At 39.1% G+C, this 26,324-nt stretch overlaps 1 protein-coding gene across 5 annotated transcripts in view; it reads right to left on the bottom strand.

Moving 5' to 3' along the window:
- The window catches only part of DENND5A (DENN domain containing 5A), a 98,481-nt gene extending 72,163 nt beyond the window's left edge, over nt 1–26,318 (bottom strand). For 3 of the 5 annotated variants that reach the window (XM_021685297.2, XM_044919852.1, XM_044919853.1), the window contains exon 1: nt 26,138–26,318. In XM_021685297.2, the coding sequence (XP_021540972.1) occupies nt 26,138–26,246 (109 nt within the window). In that variant the 5' untranslated portion in view covers nt 26,247–26,318. Of the gene's footprint in view, nt 1–17,932; nt 17,959–26,137 lie in introns of those variants that run through there. The other 2 variants (XM_044919854.1, XM_044919855.1) reach the window with 1 other exon arrangement.
- Between the last annotated feature and the right edge of the window lie 6 nt (nt 26,319–26,324).

Here is a 26,324-nt window from a genome sequence, read left to right as displayed (position 1 = left end):
CCATTCACCAATAAAAAGAACCAGGACTGCTTACAGAAATGGCTCGTTCTTTAACTGGAAGAGGGCATACATAGGAGGAGCCTGGAGCATTTTGCAATGCCAAAAAGTAAGGAAATACTCAAAAACCCATGATGACAGGGGCACATTAAAGAGACACGGGAGCCAACTAAAAGATCTCCCAATGGCCAAAGCTAGAATAATTAGAACAAAATAAAAACATTGAATTATAATCCAAAGTTAAAAATAAATATCCATGAGTCCATATTAATATAAATAAATGATTAAATAAATAGGGTGAGAATAGACAAATTCCCTGTGCTGAAGAACACCAAATACAGATACTAGGCTCTCAAAGAGGTTGAAAATAACTCCCTGCCCCTTAAGTATGGGCTGCTCATAGGAAAAAAGAGTAACTTTATATTGGAAAAATCTGACAAACACTACCAAGTGATCAAGATTAACATCAACAGTGATGTCATGTTAATAATATGCATGTATTCTTTTTTTTTTTAAGATTTATTTATTTGAGCGAGAGAGAGAAAGGGAGTGGTGGAGGAGGGGAGTGAAGAGGGGAAGGAGAGAGAGAATCTCAAGCAGACTCCCTGCTGAGCGTGGAGCCCAAAGTGAAGCTCAATATCACGACCCTGAGATCATGACCTGAGCCGAAATCAAGAGTTGGATGCTTAACTGACTGAACCACCAAGGCACCCCAATATGCATGTATTTTTAATATAATATGATGAGAATGGCATTTACCTCTGTAGTCTTCCTTTTGGAAAAAACTACTCTAAAATAAGAAGTTTACTGAAAAGGTTTTAAAAATTATATCCCATTTAAATAAAATGTCCAGAATAAAAAAGTCCACAGAGACAAGAAGTACATTTGTGGCTGCCTGCAATGGAGAGATATGGAGTCACTTTATGGTATGTAAGCTTCATCACAATAAAACTGTTTAAAATTAAAAGACAAACAACAACAAGCTTGTGGAAATTAAAAAGTTGCTCTGCCAAAACTAGAGATCAACCAGGAAAGATGTACATATGGGATTCAGGAAACTGGATCCATCACAAGAGAGCGGCAAAGGATAACTCCAAGATAAAGTAAAGGGACATCCCAAGGTGTTCACTGTGCAATAAGCTTAACAAGCCAAGACATCAAACAACCCAGGCTGATGGAGCTACAGCAAGAATCTGCAGCTTATATCAGATTCTCAAAGAGATTTACGAACCCCAAACTTGCATAAACCACTGCTTTAATGGTATCCATATTAAGTCCCACCCAAAGGACAAACTACAAGACTCGTATTTAAACACACACACACACACACACGAAAATTTCAGATGATGCAAATCTCAAAGAGAACAAATGTAGAGAGTAATGAAGCAGATTAACACAGTTTTCCTGATTGGATATCATCAGGTAGGAATAAAAAAAAAAAAGGAAAGGAAATAGAGACACAGTTAAAGTACTTTAAAAGCCTAGTGAATGTAACTCTGATGAAACTTAATACTGGGGCGCCTGGGTGGCTCAGTCGTTAAGCATCTGCCTTCGGCTCAGGTCATGATCCCAGGGTCCTGGATTGAGCCCCGCTTCGGGCTCCCTGTTCATCGGGGAGTCTGCTTCTCCCTCTCCCTCAGCACCTCTCCGCTGCTCATGGTCTCTATCACACGCTCTCTAATAAATAAATAAAATCTTTAAAAAAAAAAAAAAAGAAAATACCTTATTCTACAGAGCTTATGAAATACTGAAGATAGTGGTTTTTATACCCTACCTACCTCAAAAAATAAGATTACATATAAGAAAAATTGCACAAAAAAATTTAAATCAGAACATTAAAAGAAGCAAAGAAATAGATGTTCTTGGAGTGCCTGGCTGGCTTGATCGGCAGAGCATGTAACTCTTGGTCTCAGGGTCTTAAATTCGAGCCCCAAATTGGGCATGGAGCCTACTTAAAATAAAAAAAGAAAATATATTTTTTAAAGATTTTATTTATTTATTTGTCAGAGAGAGAGAGAGTGAAACAGAGCACAAGCAGGGGGAGGGGCAGGCAGAAGAAGAAGCAGGCTCCCCTCTGAGCAGGGAGCCCGATGTGGGACTCAATCCCAGGACCCTGGGATTATGACCTGAGCTGAAGGCAGATGCTTAACCGACTGCCCCACCCAGGTGTCCCAAGAAAAAAAATTTTTTTAAATCCGAGAGAGAGAGAGAGAGCACAAGCTGGGGGAGCGGCAGGCAGAGGGAGAAGCAGGCTCCCCACTGAGTAAGGAGCCCAATGCAGGACTCTATCCCAGGACCTTAGGATCATGACCTGAGCCGAAGGCAGATGCTCAACTGGTTGAGCCACCCAGGCATCCCCCAAGAAAATTTTTTTTTTTTTAAGATTTCATTTATTTATTTGACAGAGAGACACAGCAAGAGAGGGAACACAAGCAGGGGGAATGGGAGAGGGAGAAGCAGGCTTCCCGCCAAACAGGGAGCCCGATGCGGGGCCCGATCCCAGGACCCTGGGATCACAACCTGAGCCGAAGGCAGACGCCCAATGACTGAGCCACCCAGGCGCCCCAAGAAAATATTTTTTAAAAAAGAAAAGAATAGATGTTCTTATACACCTATGGCAATAACTTTCTTATAAATTACAAAGAATGATAGCTTACTTGAAATATATGATATTTTAACTAATTTAACTCAAAAAAATTATAAAAAGGAATACAGAAAATATTAAATGTGGTTATATGACTTCTGGAAAGTGGAAGTATGGGTGATTGCTATTTTTTTCTTTATACTTTTCTGTATTTTCTGAACTTCCTACTATGACCATGTACAATCTCTATGATAAAGTGATTGCACTAAAGAATATATATAAATAATTTAATAGTGCATTTCTCCTGGCTGATGAAGAAGATACTTTTTAACTGATTTAGAATACTAACCTAATTCCTAATTTCTGTACTGCAACTACTGTGCACACTTCCTCCTCTCTGTATTATATGAAATGAGAAACCTTTAATGCAAAAGAAAAAAAATATATGTATGTACCACTTGGAATCCACGGAAACCACTTTCACATATATTATTTCATGAAGCTTCATCACAACCCTAAGAGAGATTTTACAGATAAGGAAACTGGCTCAGAGATAATCATTCAATGAGTAGGACACAAAATGGGATTAGAAACCCCTCCAGACACCGAGTGGATGTCTCTCAGAACATTAGAATTTAGAGCAGTCAAGAAGTACAAGTTTGGTGTAAGGAAAGGAATATTCTACGGGTAAGTAATCTTCATCAAAAAGTCTAAAAAGCCATAAAACCACAAATTTTCTACTGTAATACAGAGTAGTATTCTCAACCCACAGCTCATGAGAGGGTTCCTCCCTAACTAAAGGCAACACAACCCAAAATCCCCTGGATCCCTTCAGTGCACCCAGCGACACCACTCTCCAAGCTGCCCTACCCGCTAGCAGTTAGGACCCTCTAGCGCAGGGCCCCTCAGAGCCTCCTGCAGCTGGGATGGAAGAGAAACAAATGAGGCTAAAATGGTGAGTGGTGGAGGTTGGAGAAGGGAGGAGACAACCTGCCAGTAAGTGAGCTTAGTAAGAGCAGACATGAGGCTAAGGTCTTCTATCAATCCTTGGAAGAAAACCAAGACTTAAAGCCACCACTGTTGCCAGAGCTTTAGGTGAAAGCTTCTTAGAAAGAGCCAGAGGAGCAACTGTTATGTCCGTTCTTTCTCTCCACCTTTCTCGACCTCAGTTCTTGCTCTCCTCCAGCATCTTCTGTATTTCTCATGCTCTCTTGTCTGGACACACTCTGAAAACTAATCAGCTCCATTAACATCAACAACCCTACAAACGCTGACCCTCCTTTTCCTGGAAAAACATTAGGTCTACTAAATGCTAAACTGAGGACCCTGGCAGAATGACTAACAGGGTAGCAACTGTCCTGCAAATGAGTTACTTATGAGGCAACAGGGGCAGCTACCAGCCGTAAAGCTGTTACAGTCAAATACCATCATCTCTCCATTCCCACACTATTCTTTGGTCATACAACCTACCTGACACATCCTTGTTGTTTTATTTGTTCCCCCTAGCCTCCATTACTATCCTCTGAATCGCATATTTCTAGTCAAACAGGATGACTCGATAGTGCCTCAACATGCCCAAGAGTTCCTTGTTGATCCACCTTTTACCCATCCCCATTCACATCCTCTAGATCTAAGTCCTTCCTGTCCTTCAAGACTTTGTTCAAATGTCACCTTTATTATGCAGCTTTCCCTAATCACTGCCAACATACGTGACTGTTCTCCTGATCTGGTAGCATGTACTCTCTGACAGAACTAAATGGCAGTACTATACTAAACTGTGACTTCACTAAAGGCAAGATTTACAGTTAATTCATTTCCATCCTTCCACCTGCTTTCAATGAGAGCTCAATTCTTGTGAAGAGAACAAAAATTATTCTTTTTCTCCAGACTGTTAATACGCCTTAAAACTTTGGTATGGGAGTCAGAGAATTAAACATTGAAAAGGTTCCAACCCACAAAGTGACACCTTTGACACAAGCTCAACCAAACTAGCATGACATCATAAAAGCTGTAAAAAAAAAAAAAAAAAAATCCTTTAATCTGCTGCTAAATCCACCAAAATTCCACCTAAAAGGCACCAGAAAAAAAAATAGCAACCACTAAAATAGCACTTCAATAGCATTCAAAAAAAAAAAAAGCAATTTTGGGGCACCTGGTTGGCTCAGTTGGCTCTGCCCCTCCCTGGCCCCACCCCCTGTTCTCAGTCCCTCTCTCAAATAAATAAATCTTTAAAAAAAAGTTAGAAGCTTTTGTCCTTCAAAAACACCTCTGCATTAATAAAATTATAGTTAGGTTTCTAAAAATTCTTAAAGATATATCATTGGTGGTTATAACTTCTGATTGCCTTACACTAATTAGAAGTATAACTTGAGATTAATATACTTCCAGCCAAAGGCAAAGAAATTTGACCTTTTAGTAATATTTTCACAAAATTTCAATACAGCTTTTTGAAATATTAAAAATGATACCCCTATCCTATCCTTACTATTTCCTTTATCAATCTCTAGGTGGGACCCATTGTCTCTAAAAAATTTTATCAACCTTGTTTGTATCTAGAGTTCTTATTTTTTTTTTTAAAGATTTTATTTATTTATTTGACAGAGAGAGAGACAGCGGGAGAGGGAACACAAGCAGGGGAGCGGGAGAGGGAGAAGCAGGCTTCCCGCGGAGCAGGGAGCCCGATGCGGGGCTCGATCCCAGGACCCTGGGATCAGGACCTGAGCCGAAGGCAGACGCTTAACAACTGACCCACCTAGGTGCCCCTAAAAGCCTTACATTTTAGTGTTCCTATTAAGTCACACTTTATTTTTTTTGGAACATCTTTCTATACTGCTACTTTTGCATCACCTCCTTCATCATACAGCTCAAATCTGTCTCTTATCCCCACGTCTATCCTAATCATTCCCATCAAACCATTCCTGAATCCAAAAATGATGGTGAAAGTTATTCACCCCTTCTACCAGTCTACTCCCCCTTAATAAAGAAAATGTAGTTAGTCTGACCTAACATGTTCCTAGTGGGCCTGTGTTGGCTCTTAATAATCAGTTTCCTTTTCTAAATCCTCATACCATATCCTTAATCAACTATTCTAGATTTTGACTAGAAATGTCAAACTCTTACCTTCTCAGTCTTGAAAATATGTCTTTTTGTGGTAATTCCATATTCCTTAGATGTGACTGACAGCAATTAAATGATCTCATCCCAGTACTCTTACAGAACTCTGGGGTATAATTTGTTTGGGTCAATAGACTTGAAATCAGGGGCGCCTGGGTGGCTTAGTCGGTTAAGCATCTGCCTTCAGCTCAGGTCAAGATCCCAGGGTCCTGAAGTAGAGTCCTGCCTCGGGCTCCTTGCTCAGCAGGGAGCCTGCTTCTCCCTCTGCCTGCCGCTCCCTGTGCTTGTGCTCTCTCTCCCCTCCCCCGACAAATAAATAAATAAAATTTTTTTAAAAAGAGAGACCTGAATTCATTCAGAGGAATTAAATGCTCCTATATAAATACTTAATGGTCTCAGGTTTGGGTCTCCTCTCATAATTCAGTTCTACCCTTTCCAATCTATAGATAATTTACCATGACAATGCAGGGAGGAGCTCCTGGGGCCATTTCAGTCTTGGAGATTTTGTTTTTCCAATGTGGTTATTTGGGATTCCACATTTAGAATACTACCTAGCATAAAATGCCCTTCTTGAAGAAATATTTAGCACAACGTATATTTCTTTTAGTTTGTTTCTTTTTAGGTTCTTCAAAACAAATTCATAAAACTGTTCGAGGAAGCAGAGATGCTAATTATAAGACAGTTCTTTTTACCACACAGCAAAAACCAAACTAGCCAATCTATTACAAAGTAAGGCTAAAGAACTCTAAAAATAAATACACCTCTGCTACCATGGAGAAACAGAAGAAAATGTGCAAGCCAAAAATTCAAATTCTCCCTCCAGGTGAAAATATCCCCAAAATTCATCAACATATCAACCCACAAATATTTACTGAATGTGCAAGACACTTAAAACAATTCACCCAAAACCTCACTCTTACTCACACCCTCCCACCAAATCCAAGCTATAAATGTAAGTACTGTGATGTTTTCTCCACTCAGCCACCATAGGATAGAGAACTTGTCTACCACACTCTCAGCCATTCTACTACATTACTACCTTATTCCATGCTAAAGCAATTTATCAATCTTGACTGAGCTCCTACTATTTACACAGCCCTATACTAAGTGCTAGAGAGACATAAATATTTATCATTAAAGGGGCGCATGGGTGACTCATTCGGTTAAGCGTCTGCCTTCAGCTCAGGTCATGATCTCAGGGTCCTGGGATCGAGCCCCATGTCGGGCTCCCTGCTCAGCAGGGAGTCTGCTTCTCCCTCTGGCCCTCCCCACTCTCGTGCTCTCTCGCTCTCTCTCAAATAAATGAAATCTTTAAAAAGAATTATCATTAAAAACCAACCCCTCCTGGAATTCATGAACACATATGAATAAATCTGTATCTCCTCCTTGGGCAGATGGGCCTCACAAATCTGCAGAGGCCTCTCTTCAGATGAAGCTAGGAAGGTACTACAGTATATCCTGTTATATATACACTGTGGTAGAAGAAACTGGACTTTAAAGACAGGCAAATCTAGATTCAAATACTAGTTGCATGTCTTGCTGAATTTTAAGTAACCTGCCCAAGGTCTCTCTTCAAGTCTCAGTTTCCTCATCTTTAACACAGAGATAATAATGCTCATTTCATGGGCCTATTGAGGGACTGAGTTAACTTATGTAAAGGGACATACTTGTACAGAGCACAAAACCTACTCAACAAATATTAGCTCTTTTCCTCCCAAAAGGACAGCCATACATGCAAGAGTCACCTCTAAATCTTAAACCATGAAAATGGCACAGAAATGCCCTAGGAATTCCCAAATCCTTCCCAAGAAGGAAGCCTCCACTGCATAAAAGTGACAACATATATCTGCCCAAAGCAGAGCCCAGAGCAGCAAACATGGCTGTTCCAAGAACACTAACACTAACATATCCCTAAGTCCAAATTTCAAACCACAGTTTATAATGAAGGACCACCCCCTCACCTCCCCTAGAGTGTACAAGAAGATTTAAGAATTTGGGAGCCTCCTATCAGGTTACCCTCAATAACAGAGGTGAATTCTCTTTACCTTAAGACATCTTATAGTAATATTTTTTTTTTTTTTTACAGTTTCCTAAACACTAAAAGTTTACCAGCTGGTACTAAATCAAAGCACAAAGACAAGCATTTGTTTTACTAAACGTCTATCAAAAGCACTGTATTTGGTCATATCAAAGCACTGTTGTACTACTGGCCCAGCTGTGACAGCAATGGAAATGTTTCTCTTCCACTCTGTAGAATGTTGAAAAGTGGCACCAATGCGCATGCCCGCGCGCACAGTAGAAGAGCTTTTTTCAGGCAGTACAGAGTAGTGTCACAGTATAGTGATTAAGAGGGTTAGCTCTGAGATTGCAAATCTAAATGTGAAAGACAGAACAATAAAGCCTTTGGTAGGAAACACAGAACATCTTTGTGACTCTGCAACAGCAAACATATCTTAAACAGAATATAAAACGCATTAAACATAGAGAAAAGTGATAAATTGGATACTATAAAGACTTTTGTTCTTCAAAAGTCGCCATTAAGAGAATGAAAAGGAAAATTAGGAGGAGATATAATCAGTACATATAACTGAAAAAAACTCCTATCTAGAACAAATAAGAATTCCACTAAGTCAGTAAGAAAAAAAAAAAGACCACCTGAAAGAAAAATGCCAAAAGACTTGGTTACTTCTAAAAAAGAGGGTATATAAATGTCTGATAAACTTTTAGAGAAGTGCTCAACTTCATTAGTCATCCAGAAAAATGCAAATTTATGTAATGTAATACCACTACACAACCACCAGGATGGCTAAAACAAAAAGGAAGGAAAATGCCAAGTACTGATGAGGACAGGGAGCAACCTACACTCTTATGCACTACAAGTGAGAATGTAAACTGGTACAACCACAGTGGACAACAGTATGGCAGTATTTACTAAAACCGAGTATCTATAACCCAGCAATTCCACTTCTAGGTAAACACCCACCCAACAGACCAAAGGGCATGTTCACAAAAAGGCACATACAGTAATATTCATAATATATCACTATTGTTAATACTCAAAATCTAGAAACTACCCACAGTGTCATCAACGGTAGAACTGGGAGATAAACTGTGGTAGAGGTACACAATGGAAAACTATACAGCAGTGAGAATGAACAATCTAGAACGACTTTTAACAATATGAATGAATCTCTCAAACATGATGCTTGCAAAAGAACCCAGACACAAAAAAGCACAGCATTTGATTACATTTAAAGTACAGACAAGCAAAACTAATCAATGCTGTTAGAAGTCAGAACAGTGGTTACCTCTGTAAGTGAGAGCGCAAATACTGACTGGAAGGGGCACAAGAAAGGATTCTGAAGTGCTGGCAACACATCAGTTTGTGAAAATACATCACAGTGTACACTTGGATATGTGCACTTTACTGTATTCTATATTGATAACAATAAAGTTTAATTCCTAAAAAAAGTAAATTCTAGATTCTGACAGATCTGAGTTTGAATCCCAATCTTCCCACATAATAGCTGAACAATCTCAGGCAAGTTATTTAACCATACTGTGCATCAGTGTCCTCACATATAAAGTGCAAAAAAATAACAGAACTTACCTCATGTGGTTGCTAACAGGTCCAAATGAGAATTATGTAGTACTATTACCCGTTCTCCACTTTGCATCAATATCAAAATTATATAGAGTTAAGTGATGCAAAGAAGAATGTTAGTAATAGTGAAAACACTTAAATGCATATTCATCATGTGCCAGGCACTATCTCAAGCCATTTAATGTATTAACTCCTTTAATCCTACAACAACCCTATGAGATAGATTCAATGTCCACTTTTTTTTTTTTTAAGATTTTTTATTTATTTATTTGACAGACAGACACAGTGAGAGAGGGAACACAAGCAGGGGGAGTGGGAGAGGGAGAAGCAGGCTTCCCGCCAAGCAGGGAGCCCAATGCAGAGCTTGATCCCAGGACCCTGGGATCATGACCTGAGCCCAAGGCAGACGCTTAACGACTGAGCCACCCAGGCGCCCCTATGTCCACTTTAAAGATAAAGAAACTTAAACACAGAGAAGTAAATTGCCCACCATCATGCAAATAGTAAATGGAGGATCTGGGTTTCAAATCCACGTGACAGATCCAGCTTTTAGGCTACACTATATCTCCTTTACTACCCTAATAGGGAACCTCAGCTTTAAGGAAGAAAAATAAATAATCACAAATTTATCAGTTTGTGCTGCTTGTATACTATATGTATCATGGAAAAAACACTCAACCAAGAGTTAAGGAACCCCAAATTCAAGTCTTAGCTCTGACACTAACCAGCTGTGAGAACTTAGGTAGTTACTCAGAACCCTTCCAGCACACTTCCTTCCTCTGTAAATGAAAGATCTGGAAATTCTAACCAGCTCTTGCTTCTCTTCTAAGAGACCTATGTTGCCTATTTTAAAAGAATAAATACTGTACCTCTATGTTTATTGCAGTATTATTTACAATAGCAAGATATGGAAACAACCTAAGTGTCCATCAATAGACAAATGGAAAGGAAGACGGTGTGTGTGTGTGTGTGTGTGTACACTAAAATATTACACAGCCATGAAAAAAGGATGAGATAATGCTGTTTGAGACAACATGGATGGGCCTACAGGGTATTATGCTAAGTGAAGTAAGTCAGACTAAGAGACAAATATCATATGATTTTACTGATATGTAGAATCTTTAAAAAAATGAATAACCAAAAAGCATAATCAGACCTAAAAATACAAACAACTGATAGTTGCCAGAGGAGAGGAGGATGAGGGGATGGGCAAAATGGGTGAAAGGGAATGGGAGATACAGTCTTCAGGTTATAGAATGATTAAGTCATGGGAATAAAAGGCAGAGCATAAGGAATATAGTCAGTGATATTGTAATAGTGATGTATGGTGACAGATGGTAGCTATGCTTGTGGTGAGCATAGCATAACATATAAACTTGTCAAATCACTATGTTGTACACCTGAAACTAATGTAACACTGTATGTCAACTATACTCAAAAAAGAATAAATACAATGTGAATATTTCAATTTTTAAAATAATAATAAAGAATAAATACAGCATAAATAAAAATACTAGAGATGATAGTGATGATTACTGATGACAAGACAATGAATCTAAGTGGTTCAGCAGATACTGGTTCCAGTATCACAGTGCTAGTAAAGATTTTTATTATAGATAAGAATGTTCTACCATAGCAGAGCTTGATTTTTGTGAGTTACATGGCTTGTGTCAAATAATTTAGACTCTTAGTCATTTTTATCCTAAAATCTTATCTCTGAATCCTAATCTCTGAATATCAAGTATAGTAACAGTACAGAGCACTGGTGATCTTAGTCTCTTTTCTCCTTAACCATTCTTCTTGGGCTCTCCGTACTCCTGTCTGCTCCTTGCTCACACCTGAGCAAATTCAAGACCTACCTTATAGACCCTCTGTAGTAGGTTGAATGGATAGGTCTACATCCGAATCCCCAGAACCTATGAATGTTATCTTATTTGAAAAGGGTCTTTACAGATGTAATCAAACATCTTGTGATGAGAAAATCATGCTGGATTAGCTGAGTGGTCCCTAAATCCAAGTATCCTTGTAAGACAGACACATAGAGAAGACATAGAGGAGAAGGTATGTGAAGATATGAGCAATATGGCCACAATAGCCAAACTGTGGAAAGAGCCAAGATGTCCATCGACAGATGAATGGATAAAGAAGATGTGGTATATATATACAATGGAATATTATGCAGCCATCAAAAGGAATGAGATCTTGCCATTTGCAACGACGTGGATGGAACTGGAGGGTATTATGTTGAGTGAAATAAGTCAAACAGAGAAAGACATGTATCATATGATCTCACTGATATGAGGAATTCTTAATTGCAGGAAACAAACTGAGGGTTGCTGGAGTGGGGGGTGGGGTGGGAGGGATGGGGTGACTGGGTGATAGACACTGGGGAGGGTATGTGCTCTGGTAAGCGCTGTGAATTGTGCAAGACTGTTGAATCTCAGATCTGTACCTCTGAAACAAATAATGCAATATATGTTAAGGAAAAAAAAAGAAGGTAGCGGGAGGGGAAGAATGAAGCGGGGGAAATCGGAGGGGTAGACGAACCATGAGAGACGATGGACTCTGAAAAACAAACAGGGTTCTAGAGGGGAGGGGGGTGGGAGGATGGGTTAGCCTGGTGGTGGGTACTGAGGAGGGCACATTCTTCATGGAGCACTGGGTGTTATGCACAAACAATGAATCATGGAACACTTCATCTAAAACTAATGATGTAATGTATGGGGATTAACATAAGAATAAAAAAATAAATAAATGAGCAATGTGGCCAAAAGCAAGGAATGGTGACTGAAGAGGCAATTAATTATTCTCCCCTAGAGCCTCTGTGAGAGGGCAGCCTGCTAATATCTTGATTTTGGACCTCTGGCTTCCAGAACAGTGGGAAAATAAATAAACTATTGTTTTAAGCCACCCAGTTTGTGGTAATTTGTTGCAGCAGTCACAGGAAACAAATATATGTCGCAAATCACATTTCTTTCGCCACCTTATTTCTGTAGCAAACTTACCAGCTCTCCCTAAGCAAAAGAGATCCATAATTACCTTCCAAAGCACCCCAACCTCAGTTCTTCCCACTCCTCCCCCCCCCAAAAAAAATGAGCAAGAGAAGAAATTATAAAGAGACAATTCACAATATAAATACAAAGGATTAGTAAATAGCTCTTTTTAAAATATCTTAGAAGTAAGGAAATATAGATTAAAACATAATGACATCAAAAAATGAAAAATTACTAGTATTAGCAAAGATGTAGGGGAAGTGTAACCCTCACGTGTTGATAGTGAGAATGGTAAGATGGTGCAGCCACTGCAGAAAACAGTTTGGCAGTTCTTGGAAAGGTTAAACATAAAGTTACCAAATGACCCAGCCATTCCACTCCTGGGTAGATTCCCAAACAGGTGTTCAAACAAAACCTTGCACATGAATGTTCAAAGCAGCATTATTCACAGTAGCCGAAAAGTAGAAACAACCCAAATGTCTATAACAGTTGAATGGATAAGCAAAATGTAGTATATCCACACAATGGAATATTATTCAGCCATAAAAAGGAATGAAACTACTAGACTTCATTGTATTGTAAGTATTTATGGTGATGGATGGTAGCTACATTTGCACTTGTGAACATCACGTCATGTATAGAGTTGTCCATCAGTATGTTTTACACCCGAAACTAATGTAACAATGTGTGTCTACTATACACTTCAATAAAGAATAAATAAAAGAATGAAGTACTAATATATGCAACAACTAGGATGAACCTTGAAAACATTAAGTGAAAGAATTCGGACACAAAAGGTCACATATTGCATGATTCCATTTATATGAAATATCCAGAATAAGCAAATCCACGAAGATGGAAAGCAGATTTGTAGTTGCCTGGAGCTGGGGGGGGAACGGCAATAAGGAGTGACTGTTTAATGAGTACAGGGTTTCCTCTCAGAGTGATGAAAATGTTATCGAACTACACAATAGTGATGGCTGCACAACATTGTGAAATGTACTAAATGACACTGAAGTATACATTTTTAAATGGTTAAAAAGGTAAATTTTATGTTATGTATAATATACCATCCCCACCAAACAATACATACATATATATATGAGATTAAATAATGGCAAACTAGGGGTGAGCATAAACTGGTAGAGCACTTTTGAGAAGAAATTTATCACTACGTGTGAAATGTGCTTAAAGATTCATTGAATTTGGCTTAATAATGTCTTATCGATATTTACATTAAAGCAAAAATAAGATACTCAAGATCTGTATAAAGTATTACAGTGTAAAATTATTTATAATAAAAAAGTATAAACCACCCAAGTGCCAAATAATCATTAAAAATTTTACAGTTCAGGGGCGCCTGGGTGTCTCAGTCATTAAGCGTCTGCCTTCAGCTCAGGTCATGATCCCAGGGTCCTGGGAACGAGCCCCACATCGGGCTCCCCGCTCAGCAGGAAGCCTGCTTCTCCTTCTCCCACTCCCCCTGCTTGTGTTCCCTCTCTCGCTATCTCTCTGTCAATAAATAAATAAAATCTTAAAAAAAAAAATTTTTACAGTTCAAAAAAAAATTTACAGTTTACCCATACTTTGGAATTAAATAACAATTAAAAGCATATCTATGAAAAATATTAAATGGCATGAGACTATTCAAGACATTTTTAATACCATGGAAATATTACTGACATATAATAATATATTCAAAAGGCAGTATGTACACAATACATTTATGATCCCAATTTATAAATACATACTAGTGTATATATATATTTTCACTGCAAGTATTTTTGAAGCTTTAATATACTTCCTGACAATCAAAATATTCCTACTACACAATTTCCACAAATCAATGAAAAAAAGATAATTAACACAATGGAAATGCGAAGAAAAGACCTGAATAGGTAATGCATAGAAGAAATATACAAATCTACATGAAGCATATGAAAAGATTCTCAGCCTCAAATAATTACATTCAGATTAAAACAAGGTATTTTCTTTCTGGCAGATTGGAAACATTTTAGAAAAGCCCTAACATTTTATTACAGATGTAGAGAAACTGGAATCTTAAACACTGTGGTAAGAGTCTAAACTGTTGAGGAGGAAATTTGACAATATTATTAAAACTTAAGATGTGCACTCCTCAGACTCAACAAAGTCTAGTTTTAGCAATTAACCTTATAGAATGACTCCCGTAGTATAAAAACATAGGTATAAGGATATCTGAAAAAAGAAAAATTTGAAATATTCCATAGATCTTTATATTTATGTTGGATATTCTTTTTAAGATGTTATTTATAAATATATTACATGTTAGAATTTGAAAGAAATCCTTTTTACTTTAGCTTGTCTGAATGAGTTTCTGCTACCTGTGATTAACTCTTCACTGGGATCAACAAAATTTTAGGAGAATACTTCATGATACTGAGAAATATTCATTATAGAACATTAAGTGAAAAAAAGCAAAACACAAAATTTTACATTTCACTTTATCACAGTATGTAGACGTATACACCCATACACCCACACATAGTAAAAACTGGAAAGAACTGATCTGTGTATACACACATGCATACATACATAAAAATACATTGAGCTGTATAGTTAGGATCTGTGTTTAAGTTACATTGCAATAAAAACGTTTAAAAACTAGAAGGAACTACATAAAGACATCAAAATACTAACAGCTTAATTCTGGAGAGAAGAATTATGAGTCACTTATTTCTGTACCTTTCTATAATTTCTAAATTCCCTATAAGAAATATGTATTTTGTAACTCAAAGTTTTATTTTTAGAGAAAAATAACATGATCTTCAAACATGTTTTTTCCAACCCTCAGATTCTATAGTTTATGTACAGGTCCACAGGTGTTTTTGCACATATTAAATGAGCACTGAATTAATCAATGAATAAATCAGAGAGAATATGTTTTTGTTCAGGGTCACACCCAGAGCTAAGCCCTCTGTAGTAAATTTTGCAAGATATAAACTACAAAGCTAGAGAACAGTACTCTTTCCCTCTCCTGAACCCTATATAAGGAACTGATCTTTTCTGAAGTTAATTGATTTATATGCCTGCCTCCTCAAAAGACTATGAGCTCAAGGACAGCAACTGTATCTCACACATCTATGCAAACAAGTGTCCTATCATCAGGTTGGTCTTTTAGTAAGAGAAAAGTGTGGTAGAGGACTTTGGAGACAGGGAAAACAGGCTTCCAATTCTTACTATATGACCTTGGGCACATTATTTAAATTCTCTGCACTTTAGGTCCCTAATGTGTAAAATGGGGATAATGCCATCTCATACCTGCCATTGCAGTGTATTCAATAAACAATAAACACCTATTAATTTAATTATCATCTATTATAACAGGATGAAATGCTACTCTAACCTCACTTTCTTACCTGTGTTCCCTATAACCTACAGTGTCCTTGTCAGTGGGATAGTGAGCTGAGAGTAGCACAAAAGTAGATAGAACAAAGCTAGCTGGTCCTTATGGAGACCGACACAATGACCTTGGCCTCATTAAATGCACCACACTCATAACCAACTGAGCTAAGCAGCTAACAGAGCAAGATCAGCAGACCAACAATCCTCCACAAAACACTAAACATTCTTCTAGAAGATAAAACCACAAATGATTAAATACCGCTTTCCACGCAATAGAAATGCAGGGGAAAGAATGTGTTTCATACAGATGTGAAAAAGGAGAAGGCTAGGAGAAGAATATTAAGTAACTACTTAGCAAAGAAAGGGATTAAATACTATTTGGACATACAGAAGCTCAGAGGTAACAAACTGGAATGGCTGTCAGTTCAGCAGGTGATACTCCTAGATATTTGTTTTGGTTTTTTCCCAATAAGAGATCATGATCCTGAGTCAATAGAACTGGTTAAATAAACTAAAACCAGATTCATGCTGGGTATTTACCCCAAAGACACAGATGTAGTGAAAAGGGCCATATGCATCCCAATGTTCATAGCAGCAATGTCCGCAATAGCCAAACTGTGGAAAGAGCTGAGATGCCCTTCAACAGATGAATGGATAAAGAAGATGTGGTCCATATATACAATGCAATATTACTCCGCCATCAGAAAGGATGAATACCCAACTTTTACATCAACTTGGATGGGACTGGAGATTATGCTAAGTGAAATAAAGTCAAGCAGAGAAAGTCAATTATCATATGGTTTCACTTATTTGTGGAACATAAGGAATAGCATGGAGGACATTAGGAGAAGGAAGGGAAAAATGAAGAGTGGGAAATCGGAGGGAGAGATGAACCATGAGAGACTGGACTCTGAGAAACAAACTGAGGGTGTTAGAGGGGAGGGGGGTGGGGGGATGGGTTAGCCTGGTGATGGGTATTAAGGAGGGCATGTACTGCATGGAACTCTGGGTGTTATACGAAAACAATGAAGCGTGGATCACTACATCAAAAACTAATGACGTATTGTATGGTGATTAACATAACATAATAAAATAAAATTTAAAAAAAAAGAAAAAAACCCAGATTCATTAAAAAAAATAAAAAGGCAGGTTCATCTAAACTATTATAAAATTTAGTTTTATAGGGGCACCTGGGTGGTTCAGTGGGTTGAGCATCATGACCTCAGGGTCATGGGATGGAGCCCCACATAGGGCTCTGTGCTCAACACGGAGTCTGCTGGAGGTTATCTCCCTCTCCCTCTGCTCCTCCCTTGCTCGTATGCTCTCTCTATAAAATAAATATTTTTAAAAATTTAGTTTTATAAATTAAAAATTATAAAACAATTGGAATGCAGTACAGAACACCTCTTCCATCACCATCTTACCTCTAAATCTGACTTTGGCCCTCAACTTTTTGACTATGGGAAAACAATCAATGCTATTCCTCTCTTCTACAGACCTCCACATTTCATCACTTATTCAGCACTTAGAAAAGTTGTGGAAGCTTGGCTTAAATTCTAAAGGTTAAGTCCTGTGCTTTATATCAGAAACAAAACAAAACAAAACAAAACATGATTATATACAATTCTTTGAAAATCTGAATAGGCAGCCTCTATCATCTCATAATTAATAGAACAAATCTTTTTTTTTTTTTTTTTAAGATTTTATTTATTTATTTGAGAGAGAGAGAATGAGAGACAGAGCACGAGAGGGAAGAGGGCAGAGGGAGAAGCAGACCCCCTGCTGAGCAGGGAGCCCGATGCGGGACTCGATCCCGGGACTCCAGGATCATGACCTGAGCCGAAGGCAGTCGCTTAACCAACTGAGCCACCCAGGCGCCCCTAATAGAACAAATCTTTATCAGCAACTACTATGTAAAGCACTGTCTTTTAGCAAAGCTAAGAAATTTGTCTAGCTAACTCTGGGAAACAGGAATTTATAACATAACTTTGTAATGTTTTAATTTTTATAATGACCTGCAGTTTTTATCATCAGTAAAAGAAAAATTAAGAAAAATTTTAATGGTCGTTGTCAAATAAACACTCTGGGAAAAACAAGAAAAGGGACACCTAACTTACATAAAATAAAATCTCTAATTTTCCTCAACAATTTAACAATAATCAATACCTATCTTCATAACTAGGCTAAAACAGTGTCAGAGGGCTATCATTCTAAAACTACAGGGGCGACTGGTGGCTTAGTCGGTTAAGCGTCTGCCTTCAGCTTGGGTCATGATCCCAGGGTCCTGAGATCAAGCCCCCGGCATCATGCTCCCTGCTCAGCCTGCAGAGAGCCTGCTTCTCCCTCTCCCTCCGCTGCTCCCCCGCTTGTGCTCTCTCTCTCTGTGTCAAATAAATAAATAAAATCTTTAAAAAATAATAAAAATAAAATAAATAAATAAATAAAACTGCAAAATCAAAGAAAGAAAAGGACATCAGCTGATAACACAACTGAGAAAAGAACCAAGTCCTCTGACATTCCTGTGGAAACTAATTCTAATGTCTAATAAAAATGCATGTAGGGGCACCTGGGTGGCTCAGTCATTAAGCGTCTGCCTTCAGCTCAGTTCATGATCCCAGGGTCCTGGGATGGAGCCCTGCATCGGGCTCCCTGCTCAGCGGGAATCCTGCTTCTCCCTCTCACACTCCCTCTGCTTGTGTTCCTGCTCTCGCTATCTCTCTCTGTCAAATAAATAAAATATTTTTAAATAAATAAATATGCATGTAATTTGTTATAAACTGGTTTTATCCATTACAAATTGTGGCTTATGATTATCATTTCTAAATCATTTCCTCCTCTGCCTGCTTTTAAAAATCCCGGAAGTTTCTTTGTTGCTTCCCATAATATTTTTTCGTTATACAGAATATGGTAAACCAGAAGTTACAGCCAGCCCCCAAACTGCAACCACAAAATATGCAAACTACAGCCTACGCTGAGGGATTTCTGAGGTTAACAGACACAAACCCTTTTTTTTTTTTTCAAAGAAAACAAACCTCAGACAAAAAAGCATTAAACATCCTGAAACAGCCACACCAAAAACGGAGCTTCTTAGAAACAAAGCCCTAGTAACTATTTGATCTAAGAAAGACATTTCCAGAACTGGTAAGAGTGGGGTAGACAGGAAAATACATATATAAAATAACAACCAGCCTTAACTACAATTCAGACCATGAGTGACCTGGTTCCTCTCCCAACAGAGCTCCCCTACTGCAATGTGGGTTGGGGACTGAACTAAAAAGGTCACACCATAGCTCTGCTATTAAATGATTAAGCCATTGCTTCAGTTTTCCCAAATCTATAACTAAAAACAATAATCTCATCAATGGTGTGACAGCAGGCAGAAGATATGGATTCTAACAGTTCTTTCCAATTTGCCAGGTGGCAATGGACAAAAAATTATATTTCAAGTAGGGCTGAAAAAATTTTAAACTCTTTAAAAGTACACTGCAAAACTATAAAGTCACAAATATTAATCATTACCATCAGTCAAAAGTGATGGAAAGATTATCTCTCATTTCTAGCTCTGACTCTTTAAATTCTGTGACCAATGTTAACGAACACACACTCATATTATGTTTTGCCAACTAGGAATAGTTTAGAAGCCAAGGAATCCCACACTCACGGAGGAATGAAGCTTAACAAGAGGAACCTCCATAAACCTTCTTCTCCCTGCTTAGGACTCTCAGCACTCCATGAAAACTCTACTTTAGGCTAACCCAGCTAGTTCCACCTATACAGTAGATCACAGACGGCCCAGCAAAATCCTGACTTGACTTACCCATCACACTAAGGAACAAAAAAATATTACTAACCTGGCTACCTTTAACAGAAACTATGACAGATCCCAAGTATAAAGTATTATACTTAAAGTCTCAGATATTAGACCTTAGTATAACATCTGAGAAACCTGATGATCTAAACTATACCTGTTCCCATCTTACTTCCTGGAGTCACATCTGATCCTCTAGGAGCATACTGAAAATAGCTTGAGAGCTGGCACATGCTCTCATTTTCCACCATGACAGGACTGTCACTCATAAACCCAGTCCAGGGGTTCCATATACTCCAAACTAAAATCAGTTACCACAGGACATCTGGAACACAGACATTTGTCCATTATCTGCCTCACTTAGTAACTTTTGAAACTAAATCTAAAAATCTGGCAATGATAGCCTAGGTGTAATCACTGAATTCCCTAAGTCACCGATTTCTAAAAGGTTAAGTCTTTCTCTCTTTCACTGGATCCTATGCCATATCCAGCAGGTTCCCTCATGTACACCCAGGTTCCTGAGAGACCGCTAAGACCCCTTGACAGTAATTCATATCCAGGGATGGCAGAGGAATTGAGGAGCCAAGCCAAGTCTAAGAATGCCATCCACCAGAGTTAGCCAGAAAACAAGCTTATAAAAGGATATAGAACTGGAAACGGGCTTGCCAAAGGACGCCTTAGGCAAAAAAAAAAAAAAACTGTTTCTAATCTAGGAGGGAAGGAAGGGCAGAGCAGAGTCTTAAGAGAATTTGGTTTAAGCACCAAACACTGTGATTTAGGATTTCCTCCTAAGAAGAGAGGAGCAAGGCTCCAGTGCCATTCAAGTAAAATCCACTTACCTTCAATATCTTCCCTACCTGAGGGAGTACGAAGTGGGGTTCTCTCATGTTTAAGAATATACAGTCTCTCCAATTAAATTTAGCATGTAATTAAAAATTTTTTTGTATTTTTTTAAGTAGGCTCCATAACCAATGTGGGGCTTGAATTCATGACTCCAAGATGAAGAGTTACATGCTCTATCCACTGAGCCAACCAGGCGCCCCAGCATGTACTTTTAACTGCCTTGGACTGCTCTGTTTTCTGTGTGTTGATCTCTTCTCTTGATTTCTCCTCTGCTCAAAACAGGAAATATGTGACCTAACTTAGGAAATCTTCCCCTGATATAGCAACCTTGACCTCTGGAAGTTATCACAGACGCTTGAGGTAAGCTACCAGGATTTGAGTTTTGCTTCAGCTAGGAGTCTAGGATTCAGAGCAGAGATGCCTTTATACAATGACCATGAGAGAACCTGCATAAAATTGAAAGACTAGCAGAGGAAAATAAAAATAAAATAAAAATTATCTCATACTGACTCCCTGTTTGAAACTGGCTCATCAAGCTTTTTATAGCCACTTCATCTCTGGAAAGAGATAGCCTCTTTTTTTTCTTTTATATAAGATATCCTTAGCCATCAGGGATATGAAAATCAAAACCACAATGATACATATTCACACCCACTAGGATGCCTATAATCAAAAATAAAGTTAATAAGCGTTAGTGAGGACATGGAGAAAGTGGAACCTTCCTTCATACACTGCTAGTGGGAATGTAAACCGGTATAGTTGTACTGGAAAACAGTCTGGCAATTTCTCAAAAGGTTAAACACAGTTGCCATATGACCCAGCAATTCCACTCCTAGGTATATGCCCAAGAGAAATGCAAATATATCTCCACACAAAAACATGTACAGGGGCGCCTGGGTGGCTCAGTCGGTTAAGCGTCTGCCTTCAGCTCGGGTCGTGATCCCAAGGTCCTGGGATCGAGCCCCACATCAGGCTCCCTGCTCAGTGGGAAGCCTGCTTCTCCCTCTCCCTCTGCCGCCCCCCTGCTTGTGCTCTCTCACTCTCTCTCTCAAATAAATAAAATCTTAAAAAAAAAAAAAAAACATGTACACAATGTTCACAGCAGCATTATTCATAGTAATCAAAAAGTATAAACAGGGGCGCCTGTGGCTCCGTCATTAAGCATCTGCCTTCGGCTCGGGTCATGATCCCAGGGTCCTGGGATCGAGCCCCGCGTCGGGCTCCCTGCTCGGTGGAGAGACTGCTTCTCCCTCTCCCACTCCCCCTTGCTTGTTTCCTCTCTCGCTGTGTCTCTGTCAAATAAATAAATAAAATCTTAAAAAAAGAAAAAAAAGTGTAAACAACCCAATGTCTATCAACTGATGGATAAATAAAATGTGGTATATTCCTACAATAGAATACTATTCAGCCATAAAAAGAAATAACATACTGATAAATGCTTTAACATGGATGAACCTTGAAAATGTGCTAAATGAAAAAAGCCAGTCACAAAGACCCTATAGGACTCCATTTTATGAAATGTTCAGAACAAGCAAATCTACAGAGATCAAAAGTAGATTAGTGGTTGCCTAGGGCTGAGGAGCGTTACAGAGTTGGAAAGAAATGGGGAGTGACTGTTAATGGGTATGGGTCTTGGGCTGGGGGGTGGGTAATGAATATATTCTAAAATTGACTATACTGATGATTGTACAACTCTGTAAATATACTAAAAACCACTAAACTGTACACTTTAAGTGTGTGAATTATATGGTATACGAATTTCATCACAATGAAGTTGTCTATATATAGGTATATATAAGAAAGAGAACATACACATACAAGTGATAAAATAAATGGAGCAGAATGTTAATCAGTGAATCTGGAAAAAGGATGTACTGAAGTTCTTTGTACTATTCATGTCAATGTTCAGTGTGAAATTATATGAAATGAAAAAGCTAAAAAAAATAAGATATCCCTCATGAAAATCACACATAGTATTCTTCTTTAACATGTAACAGAAACCTGCACCAGAAGAACTGCCATAATGTCTGCCCCTGCCCCTGCCAAACAAATATTTTACTTGTCCCCTCTACTCAACAGATTACTGCAAAGCATCACTCAAATAGCAGAAAAGAAGAATGACATATGGCAAGGGAGAAAAATATTCTCCAACCTTCTCATGGCCTCAGTTTCTTCATCTGTAAAATCAGAAGGTTATATAATCTCTTGAACCATGCTTCCGCATTTGATATGCCATGAATTTTAGGTTCTAAATTCACTGCTCAATATGGTTAAGGAGGAATATGATCTCACCAGTCCTCTGACTTTCCTAGTCAGTAAGCATTTTTTCTCTCTTCTAACTGATATTAAGAGATGATTTCAGTATATTCTCAGTATTCTAAATAGACTCATACAGTACACTGGCCAGTCTCCTATCTATGGCCCCAAGCCCTTCTCTTCAATTCTTGGCAAGGCCCTCTGCTCAGAACCTGGGAAAACTGGAGTAGTGGATGCATGAACCAAGAATACATCTCAATGCTAGGTGCAGGTCAGTTCAGAGGAACTTAAAAAGATTCCGAAGTAAGAAATAGGTCACAAGTATTCTGGAACCTTAATTCTCAGGCAGAGACAGGGAAAGTTAAACTCAGGAATCCCATCTCACAGTAAGCCTTCTCCTGCAGTCACTGGTGGCGACCACAAAAAGAAAAAGGGGAAACTAAGACACCCAGGACATCCACGCATCAAAGGGGTAAAGAGGGACTGGACTCTACTACCATCTGCCTCCCCACTTAGGATGAGCCAACAGGAATGGAAAACATAAATCAAAGGCAATTCTTACAGATTTGCTTATCTCTCTGACAAGCTCAAAAAGCTAACAAGCAGACACTATTTCCTAAAGTTGGCTAAACTTATGATTCATTCATTGATCACCTCCCCCTCCAACCCAAAATATTTCAACTAACCAGAAAACAATTTTCATACCGTCCTCAGTTCCTTGCACAACAAATAAGCATATGACTTGCCTAAATACTTAAGTCTGAAAGAAAGGGGAAGTGGCAGGGAGAGAATCCTATACATTCCAGTGATTTGAGTTTATATTCAACACAGCAAGCTCTATGCTTATTGTTGCAACATGAGAATGAATCTTAATCCTTCTCCACAAAACTAGAAGGAACAAATAAGTGTCTTTGATTTGCCTGTTCTGGATTCCCTTTGTAAGAGTATAGAAGTTATCTGAAGTATAGAACTTAATTTGCATAGAGAGAACTTAGACTCCTCAGTATCTCCCTAAAGACCTGGGTGCAATTCACAATTTCTTATAGTTTCACTTACTATGACATCATCAGTTTGAGAGCTATAAGGCCAGCTATGGAGAGAAAATGCACCCTGGAGAGTCTCAAGACTGACCTGCATAAAGCTATTTGTATTCTGTTTTTATTTTATTCAGATTCCCCCTGGGTAGTCCAGATTCCCCTACCAACTCACCAGAAATGAAATGAAGGCAAAAAAGAAACCCTTCAATCAATGCCCATTCGAACAAAGGCCACCTACTGAATAAATGGTCTTGGCATTCCACTACTGCAACCACATTTAAAAAGACAGAAAAAATACTTTCTTCACACATTTTATACAATTGATTCCCCCTTTCTTTATTCTCCCAATAAGCTTTCAGAGGGATATAATTTTAGCTTGCTGAAAAAACAGATAATTAACAGATATTCACTAAAAGAAAAGTAACATTTTTGAGTGTCTACTTGATGAAATGCTTTTTACTTACATTCCCTTTTTTATAGATGAAGATCCCAGCAGAGTTATCAAACTTGCCCCATAGTCACAGAGATAGCCAACATATTGCAGAGGGTAATATTTAACTGCAAAACCCATGTTTAACTGCAAAACCCATACTCTCACTAACACATCACTTCCCAGCTTCATTCTTATGCTTTACCATTTGCAAACCATTCTTTTTATTTTCTAAAATCAAATTTCTTTTTTTTAAGATTTTATTTATTTATTTGTCAGAGAAAGAGAGACTACAGGCAGGGGGAGTGGCAGGCAGAGGGAGAAGGAGGCTCTCCGCTGAGCAAGGAGCCCGATGTGGGACTTGATCCCAGGACCTTGGGATCATGATCTGAGCCAAAGGCAGACGCTTAACCAACTGAGCCACCCAGGCATCCCTAAAATCAAATTTCTATATAATTCAGTAGACACTCAAAAGCACAGCATAAAAAAAAAAAAAAAAAACCACTTGTGTATTCCACCACTTTAAAGTTTCTTTTACTGGGGAGAACTGTGTTATTTTTAGTCTTTCTCAACATGTTAATGTTTTCTGAAGACCCAACCAGGCAATGTGATGCAGTTTAGTGTAAGAGAAGAGCACTAAACCAAAAGTCAGGCAATTAACTAACAGAATGTAGGCCCTACTGTCCTTCCTGGGGCTCATTTTCCTCTCTGAGGTCTCTTCCAGCTCCAACATTATGAACCAAATTCCAACAACTACATCACAAAGTCACAAATTTAATAAATATGAAACATAGATGAAAAACTAACATCTGTATTATAAGAATTTGAAGACCTAAAAAAGTGATCTTGAAACAATAATGTTGCCCCAACAAAAGGCCTAGTATTAAGAGCATTACTGCTTCATGATTTTTTTCTCCATCTAGTATTAATTTGAGAAAATATTTGTTCTGACCTTGTTAAAGGTCACCAATGTATCGTGTTTTTTAAAAGATGGTCTATTGTTGTCATTTGAAGTATGCACCTAAATTTTTTTTCATAAGAAACACTGGAATTTCTCCAGTGACAAAAAAAAAAACAAAAACAAACAAAAACCCTGTCCTATTATCTTCGAAGCAAGGTAAAATTAGTCAATAGCATAATCACTTTCAGGAAACTTTGGTGAATACATCATGACAAAACACCGGAAAGGAAGATCCCTCATCAAATCAGGATGATACAACAAACCTCCACGCACATGAAACCTGCAAACTGGACACTCCAGACAAAAACTTTTTCAAAACTGTTGCAATTCAAAGGCTCCAATGACAGTGCAGTGGAATTCATGGGGATTTTACAATTATGACATTCTTCTTCAATTCTTGTCAATTTGATCTGGGCCCCATCTTCACTTTCCCTTTGAAAGATGACTTGAGAAGCATCACTACCCAACCAAGAATCTCCCCTTTTACTCACGAATGAAGCTGGTCTCCTAACAGCCACCAATTACTTTTCATAAAAAGAGGCATGGCCCCGTGGTGCAGGCCCTTTCTGGAACTAAGAGAGTTCTCACCCTTCTTGTTGTGGCTCAAGTTCACTTTATTACTTCATGTCCTATGAAACCAGGGGGCCCAGCCCAGGGCTGAGTTAGAACGGTTTTGAGGAACAGGCTTCTTGGGAAGAGGCCAGAAAAACTCAAGTTTCTGTTTTGCTCTCCTTGTTGTTTTTTTTTTTTTTTAAAGTCTGGGTGGAACTTACTTTCAACTGAGATGTGGAATACCTTCCTCCCTCCCTAGCGGGTGTTCGACAACAGGCTTACCTTCATCTTGTACTAAGTCACCAGACAGAACCCACAACGCTTCCCCCTCCTCCTGGTCCCCTACTACAGGACCACAGCGCAGAGGGGCGTAGGGGCGGTTCGGACCCCTCCCGACTCAGAACCCCTCATCCCGCTTCCCCACCTCCAGCCCGACGCCCCCTTCCCCTGCGCCACCCGTGGGTCCTGCGCATCGGCCCTCGCCCAGCTCCCGGAACAAAGCGGGGAGGTTTCCTCAAGGGTCCCCGGCCGCAGCGGGCGCGGGGAAGCAGCCCCGGGCTCCGCGCTCACTCACCCGACAGCTCGTCCGGCTCCAGCCCGGTCTCGGTGTCCAACCCGCAGATGACAAAGTAGTCGGCGAAACGACTGGGCGCCGAGCCCCCTCCGCCGCCGCCGCCGCTCATGGCGCCGGGGCCGAGCCGGGCCGGGCCGTGCGGAGCGCGGAGCCCCCGCACCAGGGCGCCCGCCCGCCCTCAGGCCGC

This window comes from Neomonachus schauinslandi, chromosome 11 (assembly GCF_002201575.2).
Source record: "Neomonachus schauinslandi chromosome 11, ASM220157v2, whole genome shotgun sequence".
Taxonomy (NCBI): domain Eukaryota; kingdom Metazoa; phylum Chordata; class Mammalia; order Carnivora; family Phocidae; genus Neomonachus; species Neomonachus schauinslandi.
The sequence above is the reverse complement of the archived record's forward strand: the minus strand, read 5'-3'. Positions and strand labels throughout refer to the sequence as shown.